The 21924-nt window shown below is 44.8% G+C and overlaps 1 protein-coding gene across 8 annotated transcripts in view; it reads right to left on the reverse strand.

Moving 5' to 3' along the window:
* Positions 1-21924, reverse strand: part of LOC139381119 (dedicator of cytokinesis 1) — a 547069-nt gene that overhangs the window by 225565 nt on the left and 299580 nt on the right. For all 8 annotated transcript variants that reach the window (XM_071124416.1, XM_071124412.1, XM_071124414.1 and 5 more), the window contains exon 28: positions 5151-5252. In XM_071124416.1, the coding sequence (XP_070980517.1) occupies positions 5151-5252 (102 nt within the window). The remainder of the gene's footprint in view (positions 1-5150; positions 5253-21924) is intronic.

Here is a 21924-nt window from a genome sequence, read left to right on the forward strand (position 1 = left end):
GAGTCAATGTGGAGGCTATATACAGGGGGTACTGGTACAGAGTCAATGTGGAGGCTATATACAGGGGGTACCGGTACAGAGTCAATGTGGAGGCCATATACAGGGGGTACCGGTACAGAGTCAATGTGGAGGCCATATACAGGGGGTACCGGTACAGAGTCAATGTGGAGGCTATATACAGGGGGTACCGGTACAGAGTCAATGTGTAGACTATATACAGGGGGTACCGGTACAGAGTCAATGTGTAGACTATATACAGGGGGTACCGGTACAGAGTCAATGTGGAGGCCATATACAGGGGGTACCGGTATAGAGTCAATGTGGAGGCTATATACAGGGGGTACTGGTACAGAGTCAATGTGGAGGCTATATACAGGGGGTACTGGTACAGTGTCAATGTGGAGGCTATATACAGGGGGTACTGGTACAGTGTCAATGTGGAGGCTATATACAGGGGGTACTGGTACAGAGTCAATGTGGAGACTATATACAGGGGGTACTGGTACAGAGTCAATGTGGAGGCTATATACAGGGGGTACCGGTACAGAGTCAATGTGGAAGCTATATACAGGGGGTACTGGTACAGAGTCAATGTGGAGGCTATATACAGGGGGTACCGGTACAGAGTCAATGTGGAGGCTATATACAGGGGGTACCGGTACAGAGTCAATGTGGAGTCTATATACAGGGGGTACCGGTACAGAGTCAATGTGGAGGCTATATACAGGGGGGTACCGGTACAGAGTCAATGTGGAGGCCATATACAGGGGGTACCGGTACAGAGTCAATGTGGAGGCTATACACAGGGGGTACTGGTACAGAGTCAATGTGGAGACTATATACAGGGGGTACCGGTACAGAGTCAATGTGGAGGCTATACACAGGGGGTACCGGTACAGAGTCAATGTGGAGGCTATATACAGGGGGTTCCGGTACAGAGTCAATGTGGAGGCTATATACAGGGGGTACCGGTACAGAGTCAATGTGGAGGCTATATACAGGGGGGTACCGGTACAGAGTCAATGTGGAGGCTATATACAGGGGGGTACCGGTATAGAGTCAATGTGGAGGCTATATACAGGGGGGTACCGGTACAGAGTCAATGTGGAGGCTATATACAGGGGGGTACCGGTACAGAGTCAATGTGGAGGCTATATACAGGGGGTACCGGTACAGAGTCAATGTGGAGGCTATATACAGGGGGTACTGGTGCAGAGTCAATGTGGAGGCTATATACAGGGGGTACTGGTACAGAGTCAATGTGTAGGCTATATACAGGGGGTACTGGTACAGTGTCAATGTGGAGGCTATATACAGGGGGTACCGGTATAGAGTCAATGTGGAGGCTATATACAGGGGGTACCGGTATAGAGTCAATGTGGAGGCTATATACAGGGGGTACTGGTACAGAGTCAATGTGGAGGCTATATACAGGGGGTACTGGTACAGAGTCAATGTGGAGGCTATATACAGGGTATTACGGTACAGAGTCAATGTGGAGGATATATACAGGTGGTACCACGGTACAGAGTCAATGTGGAGGCTATATACAGGGGGTACTGGTACAGAGTCAATGTGGAGGCTATATACAGGGGGTACCGGTACAGAGTCAATGTGGAGGCTATATACAGGGGGTACCGGTACAGAGTCAATGTGGAGGCTATATACAGGGTATTACGGTACAGAGTCAATGTGGAGGCTATATACAGGGGGTACCGGTACAGAGTCAATGTGGAGGCTATATACAGGGGGTACTGGTACAGAGTCAATGTGGAGGCTATATACAGGGGGTACTGGTACAGAGTCAATGTGGAGGCTATATACAGGGTATTACGGTACAGAGTCAATGTGGAGGCTATATACAGGGGGTACCGGTACAGAGTCAATGTGGAGGCTATATACAGGGGGTACTGGTACAGAGTCAATGTGGAGGCTATATACAGGGGGTACTGGTACAGAGTCAATGTGGAGGCTATATACAGGGGGTACCGGTACAGAGTCAATGTGGAGGCTATATACAGGGGGTACTGGTACAGAGTCAATGTGGAGGCTATATACAGGGGGTACTGGTACAGAGTCAATGTGGAGGCTATATACAGGGGGTACCGGTACAGAGTCAATGTGGAGGCCATATACAGGGGGTACCGGTACAGAGTCAATGTGGAGGCCATATACAGGGGGTACCGGTACAGAGTCAATGTGGAGGCTATATACAGGGGGTACCGGTACAGAGTCAATGTGTAGACTATATACAGGGGGTACCGGTACAGAGTCAATGTGTAGACTATATACAGGGGGTACCGGTACAGAGTCAATGTGGAGGCCATATACAGGGGGTACCGGTATAGAGTCAATGTGGAGGCTATATACAGGGGGTACTGGTACAGCGTCAATGTGGAGGCTATATACAGGGGGTACTGGTACAGTGTCAATGTGGAGGCTATATACAGGGGGTACTGGTACAGTGTCAATGTGGAGGCTATATACAGGGGGTACTGGTACAGAGTCAATGTGGAGACTATATACAGGGGGTACTGGTACAGAGTCAATGTGGAGGCTATATACAGGGTGTACTGGTACAGAGTCAATGTGGAGGTTATATACAGGGGGTACCGGTACAGAGTCAATGTGGAGGCTATATACAGGGGGTCCGGTACAGAGTCAATGTGGAGACTATATACAGGGGGTACTGGTACAGAGTCAATGTGGAGGCTATATACAGGGGGTACCGGTACAGAGTCAATGTGGAGGCTATATACAGGGGGTACTGGTACAGAGTCAATGTGGAGGCTATATACAGGGGGTACCGGTACAGAGTCAATGTGGAGGCTATTTACAGGGGGTACTAGTACAGAGTCAATGTGGAGGCTATATACAGGGGGTACCGGTACAGAGTCAATGTGGAGGCTATATACAGGGGGTACCGGTACAGAGTCAATGTGGAGACTATATACAGGGGGTACCGGTACAGAGTCAATGTGGAGGCTATATACAGGGGGTACCGGTACAGAGTCAATGTGGAGGCTATACACAGGGGGTACTGGTACAGAGTCAATGTGGAGGCTATATACAGGTGGTACCGGTACAGAGTCAATGTGGAGTCTATATACAGGGGGTACCGGTACAGAGTCAATGTGGAGGCTATATACAGAGGGTACCGGTACAGAGTCAATGTGGAGGCTATATACAGGGGGTACCGGTACAGAGTCATTGAGGAGGCTATATACAGGGGGTCCGGTACAGAGTCAATGTGGAGACTATATACAGGGGGTACTGGTACAGAGTCAATGTGGAGGCTATATACAGGGGGTACTGGTACAGAGTCAATGTGGAGGCTATATACAGGGTATTACGGTACAGAGTCAATGTGGAGGCTATATACAGGGGGTACCGGTACAGAGTCAATATGGAGGCTATATACAGGGGGTACTGGTACAGAGTCAATGTGGAGGCTATATACAGGGTAGTACGGTACAGAGTCAATGTGGAGGCTATATACAGGGTGTACCGGTACAGAGTCAATGTGGAGGCTATATACAGGGGGTACCGGTACAGAGTCAATGTGGAGGCTATATACAGGGGGTACTGGTACAGAGTCAATGTGGAGGCCATATACAGGGACCTCTGGCAGTCTCTATGCGGGTGCCACAGGGTTAAATTCTTGGACCGACTCTCTTCTCTGTAAACATCAATGATGTCGCTCTTGCTGCTGGTGAGTCTCTGATCCACCTCTACGCAGACGACACCATTCTGTATACTTCTGGCCCTTCTTTGGACACTGTGTTAACAACCCTCCAGGCAAACTTCAATGCCATACAACTCTCCTTCCGTGGCCTCCAATTGCTCTTAAATACAAGTAAAACTAAATGCATGCTCTTCAACCGAAGAGAGAGTTTGTTCCACGTGAAAACCTGGGACGAGTCCCTCAGGAAGAGAGTTTGTTCCTCGTGAAGATCTGGGATGGGTCCCTCAGGGAGAGAGTTTGTTCCTGATGAAGACCTGGGATGAGTCTCTCAGGGAGAGAGTTTGTTCCTCATGAAGACCTGAGATGAGTTCCTCAGGGAGATAGTTTGATCCTGATGAAGACCTGAGATGAGTCCCTTAGGGAGAGAGTTTGTTCCTAATGAAGACCTGGGATGAGTCCCCCAGGGAGAGAGTTTGTTCCTCGTGAAGACCTGGGATGAGTCCATCAGGGAGAGAGTTTGTTCCTCATGAAGACCTGGGATTGGTCCCTCAGGGAGAGAGCTTGTTCCTCGTGAAGACCTGAGATGAGTCCATCAGGGAGAGAGTTTGTTCCTGATGAAGACCTGAGATGAGTCCCTCAGGGAGAGAGTTTGTTCCTCATGAAGACCTGGGATGAGTCCCAAATGGCTTACTATTTAATTCTCTCCATAGGGAAAGGAGGATACCTAGTCAGTTGTACAGCTGAATGCATTCAACTGAAATGTGTCTCCTTTAACCCAACCAGGAGGCACCAGTGTGTTAACAGCCTTGTTCAGGGGCAGGAAGCCAGATTTATACCTTGTCAGCTCGGGCATTCAATCTAGCAACCTTTCAGGTTACTGGCCCAACGCTCTAACCACTAGGCTCCCTGCTCTACTAACCACTAGACTACCTGCAGTGCTTGTTGTATATTTAATATAACTATCATATCATCCTGGGGGCCATTTACACGGCAGCTCACAAGGAAATGTTCCACGCCTGAATCTGATTGGAGGATACCCAACATATCAAGTTACATCAGGAAATGGGGGAATTCCAATACATCACAAACTGCATCAGTATCTGCATAGCGATGATGGACCTATCACATTAAAGTTGTAGTATCCACTACAACGATGGAGACTGAACAGGTTGACGTTGTGATACATCATTCAGATCTAGCAGGATTGTGATAGAACAGTGACGACAGGAGATCTTGACAAATACAACAGGCTGAATGGGCTTCTTGAATTGGCATGTGCAGGCAGAGAGGCCAACGAACTAGCCTAGATTGACATGGACTTTACCAAAGGGATGGTTGTTCTATAGCCTATATTTCTATAACAGAGAGGGTAGCTTCACCACAAAGGATAGCCATAGCAAGACAGTGCCGTCTGATTTGGCTAATTGACGAGGTAATTAGTCAGGAAGTGAGGCGTGGAACTCACCACGACGTCGGTCCTCATCTTGCCGAAGGTGTTGATCAGGTGAGTGTAGTGGTAGTCGTCCATTTGTCTCAGAGTAGCGGTCATGCTGGCCACGAAGCTGCCCTGTACAGAGAGAGAGAGAGAGAGAGAGGGGGGGAGAGAGACAGAGAGGGGGGGGGAGAGAGAGAGAGAAATAAAGAGGTAGAGAGAGATAGAGAGAGAGATAGGTAGAGATAGAGAGAGAGAGGTGGAAGGAGAGAGAGAGAGAGAGAATGGTAGAGAGAGAGAGTGAGAGGTAGAGAGAGAGAGGGGGGGGGGGGTGGAAGGAGAGAGAGAGAGAGGGGGGGAGGTGGAAGGAGAGAGAGAGAGAGAGAGAGGGCAGGAGGGAGAGAGAGAGAGGGAGAGAGAAAGACAGAGATGGCGAGGGGGAGGGGGAGAGAGATGGGGAGAGAGAGAGGGAGACAGAGAGATGGTAAGGGGGAGAGAGATAGATGGAGAGAGGGGGGGATATGGAGAGAGAGGAGAGAAAGAGAGAGGGGAGATATGGAGAGAGGAGAGAAAGAGAAAGAGAGAGGGGGAGATATGGAGAGAGAGAGAGAGAGAGAAGGGTAGAGCGAGAGAGAGACGGAGATGGTGAGAGGGAGAGGGAGAGAGATGGGGAGGGGGAGAGAGAGAGGGGGGAGGGGGAGATATGGAGAGAGATGAGAGAAAGAGAAAGAGAGAGGGGTAGGGGAGATATGGAGAGAGAGGCGAGAAAGGGGGAGGGGAGATATGGAGAGAGAGAGAGAGGAAAACATTCAATACACAATACAAAACATATAGTTCATACTGTAATTGGTGTCCAGTAAAAGCAATGGCTCAATGATTGTTGTTTGTCTTGAGGAGCAGCAGGAGCAGATGGAGAGGAGGAAAATGAGCTCAATTATCAAGTCAGAGTCGAAGCTGGGCTCGCTAATAACCCTGTTGAGCTGAGACTGGGAGGCAGGGAGAGAGTCCCAGCCAGAAGCAGCAGGACTGGAACGGGTCCTATAGCCAGGCTGGGCTGAGACAGAGAGAGAGGCCCAGCCAGAAGCCTGAGCTGAGACAGGGAGAGGCCCAGCTAGAAGCCTGAGCTGAGACAGGGATAAAGGCCTAGCTAGAAGCCTGAGCTGAGACAGGGAGAGAGGCCCAGCTAGAAGCCTGAACTGAGACAGGGAGAGAGGCCCAGCCAGAAGCCTGAACTGAGACAGGGAGAGAGGCCCAGCCAGAAGCCTGAACTGAGACAGGGAGAGAGGCCCAGCCAGAAGCCTGAGCTGAGACAGGGAGAAAGGCCTAGCTAGAAGCCTGAGTTGAGACAGGGAGAGAGGCCCAGCTAGAAGCCTGAACTGAGACAGGGAGAGAGGTCCAGCCAGAAGCCTGAACTGAGACAGGGAGAGAGGCCCAGCCAGAAGCCTGAGCTGAGACAGGGAGAGAGGCCCAGCCAGAAGCCTGACCTGAGACAGGGAGAGAGGCCCAGCCAGAAGCCTGAGCTGAGACAGGGAGAGAGGCCCAGCCAGAAGCCTGAACTGAGACAGGGAGAGAGGCCCAGCCAGAAGCCTGAGCTGAGACAGGGAGAAAGGCCTAGCTAGAAGCCTGAGTTGAGACAGGGAGAGAGGCCCAGCTAGAAGCCTGAACTGAGACAGGGAGAGAGGTCCAGCCAGAAGCCTGAACTGAGACAGGGAGAGAGGCCCAGCCAGAAGCCTGAGCTGAGACAGGGAGAGAGGCCCAGCCAGAAGCCTGACCTGAGACAGGGAGAGAGGCCCAGCCAGAAGCCTGAGCTGAGACAGGGAGAGAGGCCCAGCCAGAAGCCTGAGCTGAGACAGGGAGAGAGGCCCAGCCAGTCTCAGACATTGAAGGATAACTGGGCTGAGAGGAGAGTTAGAGGAGAGTGTTTGAGACGTTGGCACAGTGAGATATAACTGATTGGTGTTGAAGTGTTCGGGGGAGGGTCAAAAGAGAGAGAGATGGATTGGAGAAAGTGGAGTGAAAAATGAACATCTCTCTCTGTCGGTCGACGCGCTGAGAGGTGTGTTTCTACAGAAACCATTAAGGATTCAACGTAACGGAAGAGGACTTATCAAATAGACGAGGAAATACTAGACAAAAGAGGAAGGGAGGGATGAAGAGTGATTCTGTTATAGAGACTACAAGAGGGAAGGGTTATAGAGGGAAGGGTTATAGAGACTACAAGAAGGAAAGGGTTATAGAGGGAAGGGTTATAGAGACTACAAGAGGGAATGGTTATAGAGACTACAAGAGGGAAGGGTTATAGAGGGAAGGGTTATAGAGACTACAAGAGGGAAGGGTTATAGAGACTACAAGAGGGAAGGGTTATATAGACTACAAGAGGGAAGGGTTATTGAGACTACAAGAGGGAAGGGCTATAGAGGGAAGTGTTATAGAGACTACAAGAGGGAAGGGCTATAGAGACTACAAGAGGGAAGGGCTATAGAGACTACAAGAGGGAAGGGTTATAGAGGGAAGTGTTATAGAGACTACACGAGGGAAGGGCTATAGAGACTACAAGAGGGAAGGGCTATAGAGACTAGTAGAGGGAAGGGTTATAGAGACTACAAGAGGGAAGGGTTATAGAGACTACAAGAGGGAAGGGCTATAGAGACTAGTAGAGGGAAGGGCTATAGAGACAACAAGAGTGAAGGGCTATAGAGACTAGTAGAGGGAATGGTTATAGAGACTAGAAGAGGGAATGGTTATAGAGACTAGAAGAGGGAAGGGCTATATGGACTACAAGAGGGAAGGGTTATAGAGGGAAGGGTTATAGAGACTAGAATAGGGAAGGGTTATAGAGACTACAAGAGGGAAGGGCTATAGAGACTAGAAGAGGGAAGGGTTATATAGACTACAAGAGGGAAGGGTTATATTCTACAAGAGGGAAGGGTTATAGAGACTACAAGAGGGAAGGGCTATAGAGACTACAAGAGGGAAGGGCTATAGAGACTAGAAGAGGGAAGGGTTATATAGACTACAAGAGGGAAGGGTTTTAGAGACTACAAGAGGGAAGGGCTATAGAGACTAGTAGAGGGAAGGGCTATAGAGACAACAAGAGTGAAGGGCTATAGAGACAACAAGAGTGAAGGGTTCTAGAGACTACAAGAGGGAAGGGCTATAGAGACTAGTAGAGGGAATGGTTATAGAGACTAGAAGAGGGAAGGGTTATATAGACTAGAAGAGGGAATGGTTATAGAGACTAGAAGAGGGAAGGGCTATAGAGACTACAAGAGGGAAGGGTTATAGAGGGAAGGGTTATAGAGACTACAAGAGAGGAGGGTTATAGAGACTAGAGGAGGGAAGGGTTATATAGACTACAACAGTGAAGGGTTATAGAGACTAGAAGAGGGAAGGGTTATAGAGACTACAAGAGGGAAGGGTTATAGAGACTACAAGAGGGAAGGGTTATAGAGACTACAAGAGGGAAGGGTTTTAGAGACTACAAGAGGGAAGGGTTATAGAGACTACATGAGGGACTGCTATGTGTTAGATTGGAGCAGGATGGTCATAGGAGAACAACGGGGAGAGGAAAAGTAAAACATGGACATGAAATGGACTGTAATTTCTACGATCTTGGTAAAAAACAGGCTGTTTTCTAGAGACCAATTATCAGTTTAACTACACTAGGGGGACTGACAGCACACTGTACCCCAAGCAGAGTCTGGATCTACAGTCTGAACCACGGTGTTCATCAAGAACTACTGCATTATCAGTTTAACTACACTAGGAGACTGACAGCACACTGTACCCCAAGCAGAGTCTGGATATTAGGCCTGGATCTACAGTCTGATCCACGGTGTTCATCAAGAACTACTGTATTATCAGTCCATTAGTTTGATTGGCTGTATCAACTACCTGACCTGATCTACAACTACACAACTGTGAACCAATACCTAGAAAACAACTATAGAGACTAGTAGAGGGAAGGGCTATAGATCTACAACTACACAACTGTAAACCAATACCTAGAAAACAACTATAGAGACTAGTAGAGGGAAGGGCTATAGATCTACAACTATAGAGACTAGTAGAGGGAAGGGCTATAGATCTACAACTACACAACTGTAAACCAATACCTAGAAAACAACTATAGAGACTAGTAGAGGGAAGGGCTATAGATCTACAACTATAGAGACTAGTAGAGGGAAGGGCTATAGATCTACAACTACACAACTGTAAACCAATACCTAGAAAACAACTATAGAGACTAGTATAGGGAAGGGCTATAGATCTACAACTATAGAGACTAGTAGAGGGAAGGGCTATAGATCTACAACTATAGAGACTAGTATAGGGAAGGGTTATAGATCTACAACTACACAACTGTAAACCAATACCTAGAAAACAACTATAGAGACTAGTAGAGGGAAGGGCTATAGATCTACAACTACACAACTGTAAACCAATACCTAGAAAACAACTATAGAGACTAGTAGAGGGAAGGGCTATAGATCTACAACTATAGAGACTAGTAGAGGGAAGGGTTATAGATCTACAACTACACAACTGTGAACCAATACCCAGAAAACAACTATAGAGACTAGTAGAGGGAAGGGCTATAGATCTACAACTATAGAGACTAGTAGAGGGAAGGGCTATAGATCTACAACTACACAACTGTAAACCAATACCTAGAAAACAACTATAGAGACTAGTAGAGGGAAGGGCTATAGATCTACAACTATAGAGACTAGTAGAGGGAAGGGTTATAGATCTACAACTACACAACTGTGAACCAATACCTAGAAAACAACTATAGAGACTAGTAGAGGGAAGGGCTATAGATCTACAACTACACAACTGTGAACCAATACCTAGAAAACAACTATAGAGACTAGTATAGGGAAGGGCTATAGATCTACAACTACACAACTGTGAACCAATACCTAGAAAACAACTATAGAGACTAGTAGAGGGAAGGGTTATAGATCTACAACTACACAACTGTGAACCAATACCCAGAAAACAACTATAGAGACTAGTAGAGGGAAGGGTTATAGATCTACAACTACACAACTGTAAACCAATACCTAGAAAACAACTATAGAGACTAGTAGAGGGAAGGGCTATAGATCTACAACTACACAACTGTAAACCAATACCTAGAAAACAACTATAGAGACTAGTAGAGGGAAGGGCTATAGATCTACAACTACACAACTGTAAACCAATACCTAGAAAACAACTATAGAGACTAGTAGAGGGAAGGGCTATAGATCTACAACTATAGAGACTAGTAGAGGGAAGGGCTATAGATCTACAACTACACAACTGTAAACCAATACCTAGAAAACAACTATAGAGACTAGTAGAGGGAAGGGCTATAGATCTACAACTACACAACTGTAAACCAATACCTAGAAAACAACTATAGAGACTAGTAGAGGGAAGGGCTATAGATCTACAACTATAGAGACTAGTAGAGGGAAGGGCTATAGATCTACAACTACACAACTGTAAACCAATACCTAGAAAACAACTATAGAGACTAGTAGAGGGAAGGGCTATAGATCTACAACTACACAACTGTAAACCAATACCCAGAAAACAACTATAGAGACTAGTAGAGGGAAGGGCTATAGATCTACAACTATAGAGACTAGTAGAGGGAAGGGCTATAGATCTACAACTACACAACTGTAAACCAATACCTAGAAAACAACTATAGAGACTAGTAGAGGGAAGGGCTATAGATCTACAACTACACAACTGTAAACCAATACCCAGAAAAAAACTATAGAGACTAGTAGAGGGAAGGGTTATAGATCTACAACTATACAACTGTAAACCAATACCTAGAAAACAACTATAGAGACTAGTAGAGGGAAGGGCTATAGATCTACAACTATAGAGACTAGTAGAGGGAAGGGTTATAGATCTACAACTATAGAGACTAGTAGAGGGAAGGGCTATAGATCTACAACTACACAACTGTAAACCAATACCTAGAAAACAACTTCCAATAATCAAGAGACATTTGGTAAATTCTAGAAGTGTTTTTTCTTAGAGAACCTGAATCAACACAATGTGCATGAGAACACATTAGCCATGATAACGTGTTGAGATGTGGACAAGCCTTCAGACAGACACGATGTTACAGCTGTCTGGAACGAAGCCTGACCTCAGAGACACGGTCACCAGTCAACATATAACCACTAGGCTACCTGCCTCTAACCACAATGCTACCTGCCTCTAACCACTAGGCGCCCTGCCTCTAACCACTCGGGTCCCTGCCTCTAACCACTAGGCTCCCTGCCTCCTAACCACTAGGCTCCCTGCCTCTAACCACTAGGCTACCTGCCTCTAACCACTAGGCTCCCTGCCTCTAACCACTAGGCTACCTGCCTCTAACCACTAGGCTACCTGCCTCTAACCACTAGGCTACCTGTCTCTAACCAATAGGCTACCTGCCTCTAACCACTAGGCTCCCTGCCTCTAACCACTAGGCCTCTAACCACTAGGCTCCCTGCCACCCCCCTATTTTCACAAGCCTGGAGAGATAACACTTTTTATACCGGTGAGAGGTACCTTCCTTGGTCTCCCGTCACTACAGCCTGAGAACGGAGACCAATTAGACTAGGCTTGATTAGAAAGGAGTCTGAACGGATGCTTCTTATTCCCTTCCTTCCTTTCCTAACCGCTGAACAAAGGATCCCATTACTTGATAGCAGGGGCAGATTAAGGAAGAGAGAGGGGGGTAGAGAGGGAGAAAACAGGAGGAGGAAACGAAAGAGGGAACTCAGTAAAATAGTAATGGCCCAGCTGCCTCTCTTTCTAAATTGCTGTGCTACAACAGAACAGTGTAGAATAGATTATTCCCCATGGGAATAGAGCAGATTACTCTAGCACAGACTAGATTATTCCCCATGGGAATAGAGCAGATTACTCTAGCACAGACTAGATTATACCCCATGGGAATAGAGCAGATTACTCGAGCACAGACTAGATTATTCCCCATCGGAATAGAGCAGATTACTCTAGCACAGACTAGATTATTCCCCATGGGAATAGAGCAGATTACTCTAGCACAGACTAGATTATTCTCCATGGGAATAGAGCAGATTACTCTAGCACAGACTAGATTATTCCCCATGTGAATAGAGCAGATTACTCTAGCACAGACTAGATTATTCCCCATGGGAATAGAGCAGATTACTCTAGCACAGCCTAGATTATTCCTCAAGGAAATAAAGTAGATTAATCTAGCAGACTAAATCAGATTGTTCTCCAAAGGAATAAATCAGATTAATCTAGCACAGATTAGAGATGATTCCCCAGGGTAATGAAAAACATTAATCTAGCACAGATTAGAGATGATTCCCCAAGGTAATACAACAGATTAATCTAGCACAGATTAGAGATGATTCCCCAAGGTTATACAGCAGATTAATCTAGGGCAGATTAGATATGATTCCCCAAGGTACTAAAACAGATTAATCTAGGACAGATTATATAATATTATTCCCCAAGGTAATAAAACAGATGAATCTAGGACAGATTATATAATATTATTCCCCAAGGTAATAAAACAGATTAATCTAGCACAGATTAGAGATGATTCCCCAAAGTAATAAAACAGATTAATCTAGGACAGATTAGAGATGATTCCCCAAGGTACTAAAACAGATTAATCTAGGACAGATATAATATTATTCCCCAAGGTTATAAAGCAGATTCATCCCTCATTAATATGCTGGCGGACAGATTTGAATGATCCTTAAAAAGGGCCAATCTGCAGTTGCTACATCCATACATAATTTAATGATATATACCCATTGATGGTTGAATAATATAATTTATGAATACCTCATGAGTTTAGTTCAACTGTCACACTCCATCAGAACCCCAAAATATCAGCTTGTTTTTAACTGCAATATTTGTAAACATGGTAAACAAAACACTGTATAGAGTCAAAACATAAAACGATCATTTGGTTTGTCAAGTCGTTGCATCCATAACTCTTGTCTGTGAATTTGAGAGTGTTTCTCCATGTCCCTCCCTTAGCTGTTTAAAAAAAAACAAAACAGAGGCAGGTACGTTGTTAATGTTTAAACTACGGATTGCCCCTTCGTTCCAAAACAATGTAATTGCTGCTTTAACCACTGGGGGCTGGTAATGGGAGGGAAAAATACATTATGGCAAATTAAATGGGAGTTGATTTTTTTGCGTCAAAAATTGCACCCTATTCCCTATATAGTGCACTACTATAGACCATATGGTACCCTATTCCCTATATAGTGCACTACTATAGACCATATGGTACCCTATTCCCTATATAGTGCACTACTATAGACCATATGGTACCCTATTCCCTATATAGTGCACTACTATAGTCCAGATTGCACCCTATTCCCTATAAAGTGCACTACTATAGACCAGATTGCACCCTATTCCCTATATAGTGCACTACTATAGACCAGAGCCCATAGGGAGCCATTGGGGAATAAGCCATATCCTCTACTCTCCACATCTCTCTGTTGATATGTTCCAGTGCAGAGTAATGTGTGTATAACACTTCCTCGCCGAAAAGGGAGCAAGACCTCTGAACAACAATTAGTCTACAATTACATGTAAAAATGATTTGAGAACACAGTGTACCTGTTTTTCTAGGTAAACAAGACATCGACGGGGCACTAATGGAAAAGTTAAAGTCCGGAGTCTAGAGGTGTTGACTTGTACATTTTTGTCAGGGATTTGATGAGTACATCTTTTATACAGTCTCCATCCTCTGTGTGTGTTTTAACTCCTCTAGACTGTCTCCAGTGAGAACTAAAGAGGGTGCCCACACAGACTCACGTACGCTAGGGGTTGAGCCCGTTTGGTCGATAGGCTGTTGGTCGAACCAATTTTCTTTAGTCCAGCAGTAGAAAATATTTATAGATAGATATCTGTTATGGCACACGAGACACCTGTCTGATTCACGCCTGTCTCAGTGGACTAATCCATTATAGAGGCCTGTCTCAGTGGACTAATCCATTATAGAGGCCTGTCTCAGTGGACTAATCCATTATAGAGGCCTGTCTCAGTGGACTAATCCATTATAGAGGCCTGTCTCAGTGGACTAATCCATTATAGAGGCCTGTCTCAGTGGACTAATCCATTATAGAGGCCTGTCTCAGTGGACTAATCCATTATAGAGGCCTGTCTCAGTGGACTAATCCATTATAGAGGCCTGTCTCAGTGGACTAATCCATTATAGAGGCCTGTCTCAGTGGACTAATCCATTATAGAGGCCTGTCTCAGTGGACTAATCCATTATAGAGGCCTGTCTCCGTGGACTAATCCATTATAGAGGCCTGTCTCAGTGGACTAATCCATTATAGAGGTCTATCTCAGTGGACTAATCCATTATAGAGGTCTGTCTCAGTGGACTAATCCATTATAAAGGCCTGTCTCAGTGGACTAATCCATTATGGAGGCTGCGGGGGTGGCACACCAGTATCACCAGTAGTACATTGACCGTTAATTACCATCATTTCTAATCTACAATGTTTGATTGGTTACTGTAATTTCTGTTAACACACTCAATATATAATTATTACAGTCTTCCGTTGTTGGAGTGGACGTGTTGTTTGCAGAGCGCACAACCTACTGTAGGCTACAACGTTTTGGTTTATGTCCTATTTACGTGTTGTCAATATATTCATTGATTTGCAGACCTATAAATGGAGGCCTATAAATTGAGGCCTATAAATGGAGGCCTAAAAATGGAGGCCTATAAATAGAGGCCTATAAATGTAGGCCTATAAATGGAGGCCTATAAATTGAGGCCTATAAATGGAGGCCTAAAAATGGAGGCCTATAAATAGAGGCCTATAAATGAAGGCCTATAAATGGAGGCCTATAAATGGAGGCCTATAAATGGAGGCCTAAAAATGGAGGCCTAAAAATGGAGGCCTATAAATGGAGGCCTATAAATAGAGGCCTATAAATGGAGGCCTATAAATAGAGGCCTATAAATAGAGGCCTATAAATAGAGGCCTATAAATGGAGGCCTATAAATGGAGGCCTATAAATGGAGACCTATACATGGAGGCCTATAAATGGAGGCCTATAAATGGAGGCCTATAAATGGAGGCCTGTAAATGAAGGCCTGTAATTGAAGACCTATAAATGTGTCCATCTGGGGATCTGATACTGTTTCAGATTGTCTTAACTCAACATCACCGTGGAACTTCTCAAAGTCATTTGTTCTTTGCCACAAACAGCTAAGTAAACAAAGTCTGTTTTTATACATCCGTTGAGAATGACAATAGTTCCTCAACGTGGCTTATTGGAAAAATCTTTCCCCCTCCCTTTCAACAACCACTCAGCATGAAAGGAGAATGTTACGCTCTGATCCGGAGGAAACGTCATAAAATAGGCCTACCTGATTACTTCTTAACCCTTGAGCAAATAGTCTACAGCTGTGTCTGTCTGTACGGAGCTCAATGACGCAGGGAACTCTCTAAGGGACCAGGATATTTTATACAATACTGTAAGTTTGCTAGCACGATGAGGCTCGGATCAAGTTAATAGTTGATACGATGTTTCAAGTTCCTTGCAGACAGGCCATGCGTAGCCAATGTGATTTATAGGATTGTTTATTTATTTTTAAATCAGGATATTTTCTAGTCAGGGACAGCCCTAACACACCCTCTTAGGGGATGTTGTTAGTCAGGGACAGCCCTAACACACCTTCTAACACACCCTCTTAGGTGATGTTTTTAGTCAGGGACAGCCCTAACACACCCTTCTTAGGTGTTGTTTTTAGTCAGGGACAGCCCTAACACACCCTTCTTAGGTGTTGTTTTTAGTCAGGAACAGCCCTAACACACCCTTCTTAGGTGATGTTTTTAGTCAGGGACAGCCCTAACACACCCTTCTTAGGTGTTGTTTTTAGTCAGGGACAGCCCTAACACACCCTTCTTAGATGTTGTTTTTAGTCAGGGACAGCCCTAACACACCCTTCTTAGGTGTTGTTTTTAGTCAGGGACAGCCCTAACACACCCTTCTTAGGTGTTGTTTTTAGTCAGGGACAGCCCTAACACACCCTCTTAGGTGTTGTTTTTAGTCAGGGACAACCCTAACACACCCTTCTTAGGTGATGTTTTTAGTCTGGGACAGCCCTAACACACCCTTCTTAGGTGTTGATCTCTCAACTTCATCTTCGTGATGAACTATAGCTGGTTTCTATGGCAACAACTTTTTTTGAGAAAGAGGGGGATTTCAAATAAAACATTCAGATAAGACTCCCTCCTCATGTCTCTATACCGCATCATTATAAATTCTGATCTCCTCATGTCTCTATACCACAGCATTATCAATGATCATCTCCTCATGTCTCTATACCACAGCATTATCAAGGATCCTCTCCTCATGTCTCTATACCGCAGCATTATCAATGATCATCTCCTCATGTCTCTATACCACAGCATTATCAATGATCATCTCCTCATGTCTCTATACCGCAGCATTATCAATGATCCTCTCCTCATGTCTCTATACCACATCATTATCAATGATCATCTCCTCACGACTCTATACTGATGGCATTATCAAGTATCCTCTCCTCGCGACTCTATACTGATGGCATTATCAATTATCCTCTCCTCACAACTGTATAATGATGGCATTATCAATTATCCTCTCCTCACGACTCTATACTGAAGGCATTATCAATTATCCTCTCCTCGCGACTCTATACTGCAGCATTATCAATGCTGATCTCCTCACGACTCTATACTGATGGCATTATCAATTATGCTATCCTCATGACTCTACTACAGCATTATCAATTCTGATGTTCACCACTACACAGCAACATTATCAATTATGCTCTCCTCATGACTCTACTGCAGAATTATCAATGCTGATCTCCTCACGGCTCTATACTGATGGCATTATCAATTATCATCTCCTCACGACTCTATACTGATGGCATTATCAATTATCCCCTCCTCACGACTCTATACTGATGGCATTATCAATTATCCTCTCCTCGCGACTCTATACTGATGTCATTATCAATTATGCTCTCCTCATGACTCTACTGCAGAATGATCAATTATCCTCTCCTCACGACTCTATACTGATGGCATTATCAATTATACCCTCCTCACGACTCTATACTGATGGCATTATCAATTATCCTCTCCTCACGACTCTATACTGCAGAATTATCAATTCTGCTCTCCTCACGACTCTATACTGCAACATGATAAATTATGCTCTCCTCATGACTCTACTGCATAATTATCAATTATCCTCTCCTCACGACTCTACACTGCAACATGATCAATTCTGATGTTCTCACCACTATACAGCAACATGATCAATTCTGATGTTCTCACCACTACACAGCAACATGATCAATTCTGATGTTCTCACCACTACACAGCAACATGATCAATTATGCTCTCCTCATGACTCTACTGCATAATTATCAATTATCCTCTCCTCACGACTCTACACTGCAACATGATCAATTCTGATGTTCTCACCACTACACAGCAACATGATCAATTCTGATGTTCTCACCACTACACAGCAACATGATCAATTCTGCTCTCCTCACGACTCTACTGCAGCATGATCAATTCTGCTCTCCTCATGACTCTACTGCAGCATGATCAATTATCCTCTCCTCACGACTCTACTGCAGAATTATCAATTATCCTCATGATTCTATAATGCAACATTATCAATTCTGCTCTCCTCACGACTCTACTGCAGCATGATCAATTATCCTCTCCTCGCGACTCTATACTGCAACATGATCAATTCTGCTCTCCTTACGACTCTACACTGCAACATTATCAATTCTGCTCTCCTCACGACTCTACTGCAGCATTATCAATTCTGATGTTCTCACCACTACACTGCAACATTATCAATTATCCTCTCCTCACGACTCTACTGCAACATTATCAATTATCCTCTCCTCACGACTCCACTGCAACATGACCAGCATCCCGGAGTCGCCTCTTCACTGTTGACGTTGAGACTGGACATAGGAACTGTACCTAGAAGGCCAGCATCCCGGAGTCGCCTCTTCACTGTTGACGTTGAGACTGGACATAGGAACTCTACCTAGAAGGCCAGCATCCCGGAGTCGCCTCTTCACTGTTGACGTTGAGACTGGACAGAGGAACTCTGCCTAGAAGGCCAGCATCCCAGAGTCGCATCTTCACTGTTGACGTTGAGACTGGACAGAGGAACTCTGCCTAGAAGGCCAGCATCCCAGAGTCGCCTCTTCACTGTTGACGTTGAGACTGGACAGAGGAACTCTGCCTAGAAGGCCAGCATCCCAGAGTCACCTCTTCACTGTTGACGTTGAGACTGGACAGAGGAACTCTACCTAGAAGGCCAGCATCCTGGAGTCACCTCTTCACTGTTGACGTTGAGACTGGACAGAGGAACTCTGCCTAGAAGGCCAGCATCCCGGAGTCGCCTCTTCACTGTTGACATTGAGACGGGTGTTTTGCGGGTACTGTTTAATGAAGCTGCCAGTTGAGGATTTGTGAGGCGTCTGTTTCTCAAACTAGACACTCTAATGTACTTGTCCTCTTGCTCAGTTGTGCACCGGGGCCTCCCACTCTTTCTATTCTGGTTAGAGCCAGTAAGCGCTGTTCTGTGAAGGGAGTAGTACACAGAGTTGTACGAGATCTTCAGTTTCTTGGCAATTTCTTGCCATGGAACAGCCTTCATTTCTCGGAACAAGAATAGACTGACGAGTTTCAGAAGAAAGTGTCTTTGTGTCTGGACATTTTGAGCCTGTAATCGACCCCACAAATGCTGATGCTTCTTTAATCAGAAGAACAGTTTTCTGCTGTGCTAACATAACTGCTAAATGTTTTTCTAATGATCAATTAGCCTTCTAAAATGATAAACTTGGATTAGCTAACACAACGTGCCATTGAAACACATGAGTGATGGTTGCTGATAATGGGACTCTGCAAGCCTATGTAGATATTCCATAAAGAATCTGCCGTTTCCAGCTACAATAGTCATGTACAACATTAACAATGTCTACACTGTATTTCTGATCAATTTGATGTTATTTTAATGGACAAAACGTTTTCTTTTCTTTCAAAAACAAGGACATTTCTAAGTGACCCCAAAATGTTGAACGGTAGTGTACACTAAATAATATATGTGTGAAATTCGTTTTGATTTAGAATGGACCATTATCATGCACCTGTCTTGGAATGGGGGACGGAGGAAAAATACATATTATTTATGCACTTAAATAGCGAATGGAGGACACTTTTCCTGTGGTTCATTTTCATGCCAGCCAGGTAGACTATACTCCTGTTGTCAAGAGAAGCAATGTGCTTAATATTAGGAAAGTTGAGAAATAAATATAGTAGGCCTAGCCTATAGAAAGCTGATCCTCCTCTTTTTAGTAGAGGCCATCAAAACATATTTTTTTTCTTCACACAATTACATAGCCTATAAAACCTATTGCCCCTCAGGAGACTCAGATCCTCAAAAGGTTCTACAGCTGCACCATTGAGAGCATCCTGACGGGTTGCATCACTGCCTGGTATGGCAACAGTTCGGCCTCCGACCGTATGGCAACAGTTCGGCCTCCGACCGCAAGGCACTATAGAGTGTAGTGCGCACGGCCCAGTACATCACCGGGGCCAAGCTTGAAGTGCTATTCCCAAAAAAGACTCGAGGCTGTAATCACTGCCAAAGGTGCTTCAACAAAGAACTGGGTGAAAGTTTCAATACTTATTTAAATGAGTTTTTTTTTTTACATTTGCAAAAAATTCTAAAAAACTGTTTTTGCTTTGTCATTATGGGGTTTTGTTCGTAGATTTAATAGTTATGTTTTTCTCTGGAATGTTTTTTTGTTTGTTGTTTAAAAAGTCAAGGTGTCTGAATACTTTGCAAATGCATATAACATATATTTTAATGCTGAAATCCTCATAATAAACACCGATGGTATTCACTATGTTGATGGTTTGTATTTAGGATATTGTTATTTACAGCTGTGTCATAAAATGATTTTAACGTCGCCAACACCGAGGGCCAGAGAAAATAACATCTGTGATAATCTGAAGTACCCCTAACAAGGACACTAGATTTAGTCTGATAATAACTTTTTGTACTAGTAATATAATGTCCCTTTGCAACTCTATGAGCAGCTAACAACTTGTTTTTTTGGACTGCCGACTACGCCAACATCAAAAGTCATATTGTCTACAATAATACCAACCGAGGATGGAAGCAACATCATTGGCTTCATTCATGTCGTATTGACCCGGACATAGATTTCAACAAACACAATTCATCCAATCAACATCCATCTCAATGTGACTGTGTGTGTGAGGGCAGAAATGAGACAGAGATCTGTATGGAAATGAAAAACGGGGATTAGGGAGCTGGTCCAATCCATCATCCTCCTCTCTCTCTCTCTCAACGTGGGCCAGGTCCTCCGTCTCACTCTAACGCCTGACAGCAGGGGAGAATAATTGATGTTTGCTCTCATACCAAATGGGAGTCCCCATAAACAAAGCCATGTTTTAAGGCTTTAATTGGGCAGACAGGGACGGCGTTCGCTACACTAGAGTCTCCTGAGAGACAAGTGAGGCATAGAGGGACCCAGGTGGGACCCAGGAGGAGTGAAGCAAGTGGAGAGGAGAGGAGGAGGAGAGGGGCAAGAGGTAGAGGTGGGAGAGGTAAAGGGCTAGGGAGAGAGGCAGACAGGGAGAGGAGGTGAGGTAGAGAAGTAGGGGACTGTAACATCTCTCTTGCCTGATATTATCTCTTGGTTAGAGGCCAGACTATAACAGACAAGGCTGCTGGATCCATCTAAAAGGAAGACCCGCTTCAGAAAATGTATGAAATGGTGACGATGGAGGGCTGATTTATCTGTGATTGATGGAAAAAGCTCAACTTGTCTGTATAAAGACTGTACCATCAGTTCTGCTAAGGCATTTTAGAGATCTCAAAATACTAATGCAGAGAGAGGAAGGGAGAAGTGCTATAAGAGCTTTACAACAGGTATGAGTACAGTATGCTGGAGCCATCCCCATGTACGGTATGCTGGACAGAGACATCTCCATGTACAGTGAGTACAGTATGCTGGACAGCGATATCTCCATTTACAGCTAGTACAGTATGCTGGACGGAGACATCTCCATGTACAGTGAGTACAGTATGCTGGGTAGAGATATCTCCACGTACAGTGAGTACAGTATGCTGGGCAGAGAGACATCAACTGAAGAGATGGAACAGAGACATCTCCATGTACAGTGAGTACAGTATGCTGGGCAGAGAGACATCAACTGAAGAGATGGAACATGCTGGGTAGAGAGATGTCTCTATGTACAGTGAGTACAGTGAGTACAGTAGGCTGGACAGAGAGACATCAACTGAAGAGATGGAACAGAGACATCTCTATGTACAGTGAGTACAGTATGCTGGGTAGAGAGATGTCTCTATGTACAGTGAGTACAGTAGGCTGGGCAGAGAGACATCAACTGAAGAGATGGAACAGAGACATCTCCATGTACAGTGAGTACAGTATGCTGGGTAGAGATCTCCATTTACAGCGAGTACACCTGTAGTTATCTGTTAATAGTATACGCCTCAGAAACAATTAAATAAATTAACAACTCCAATTATGTATAGCTGCTTTAATCTCTCTCTCTCTCTCAGCCAACATGACCTGTGACCCTCAGAGACGGACAGAGAGGACCTGATCATATCTCCTCATCTCACTAGCTAAGCCAACATGACCTGTGACCCTCAGAGACAGAAATGATAAACACCCACA

The sequence above is a fragment of the Oncorhynchus clarkii genome, chromosome 23 (genome assembly GCF_045791955.1).
Source record: "Oncorhynchus clarkii lewisi isolate Uvic-CL-2024 chromosome 23, UVic_Ocla_1.0, whole genome shotgun sequence".
NCBI lineage: Eukaryota > Metazoa > Chordata > Actinopteri > Salmoniformes > Salmonidae > Oncorhynchus > Oncorhynchus clarkii.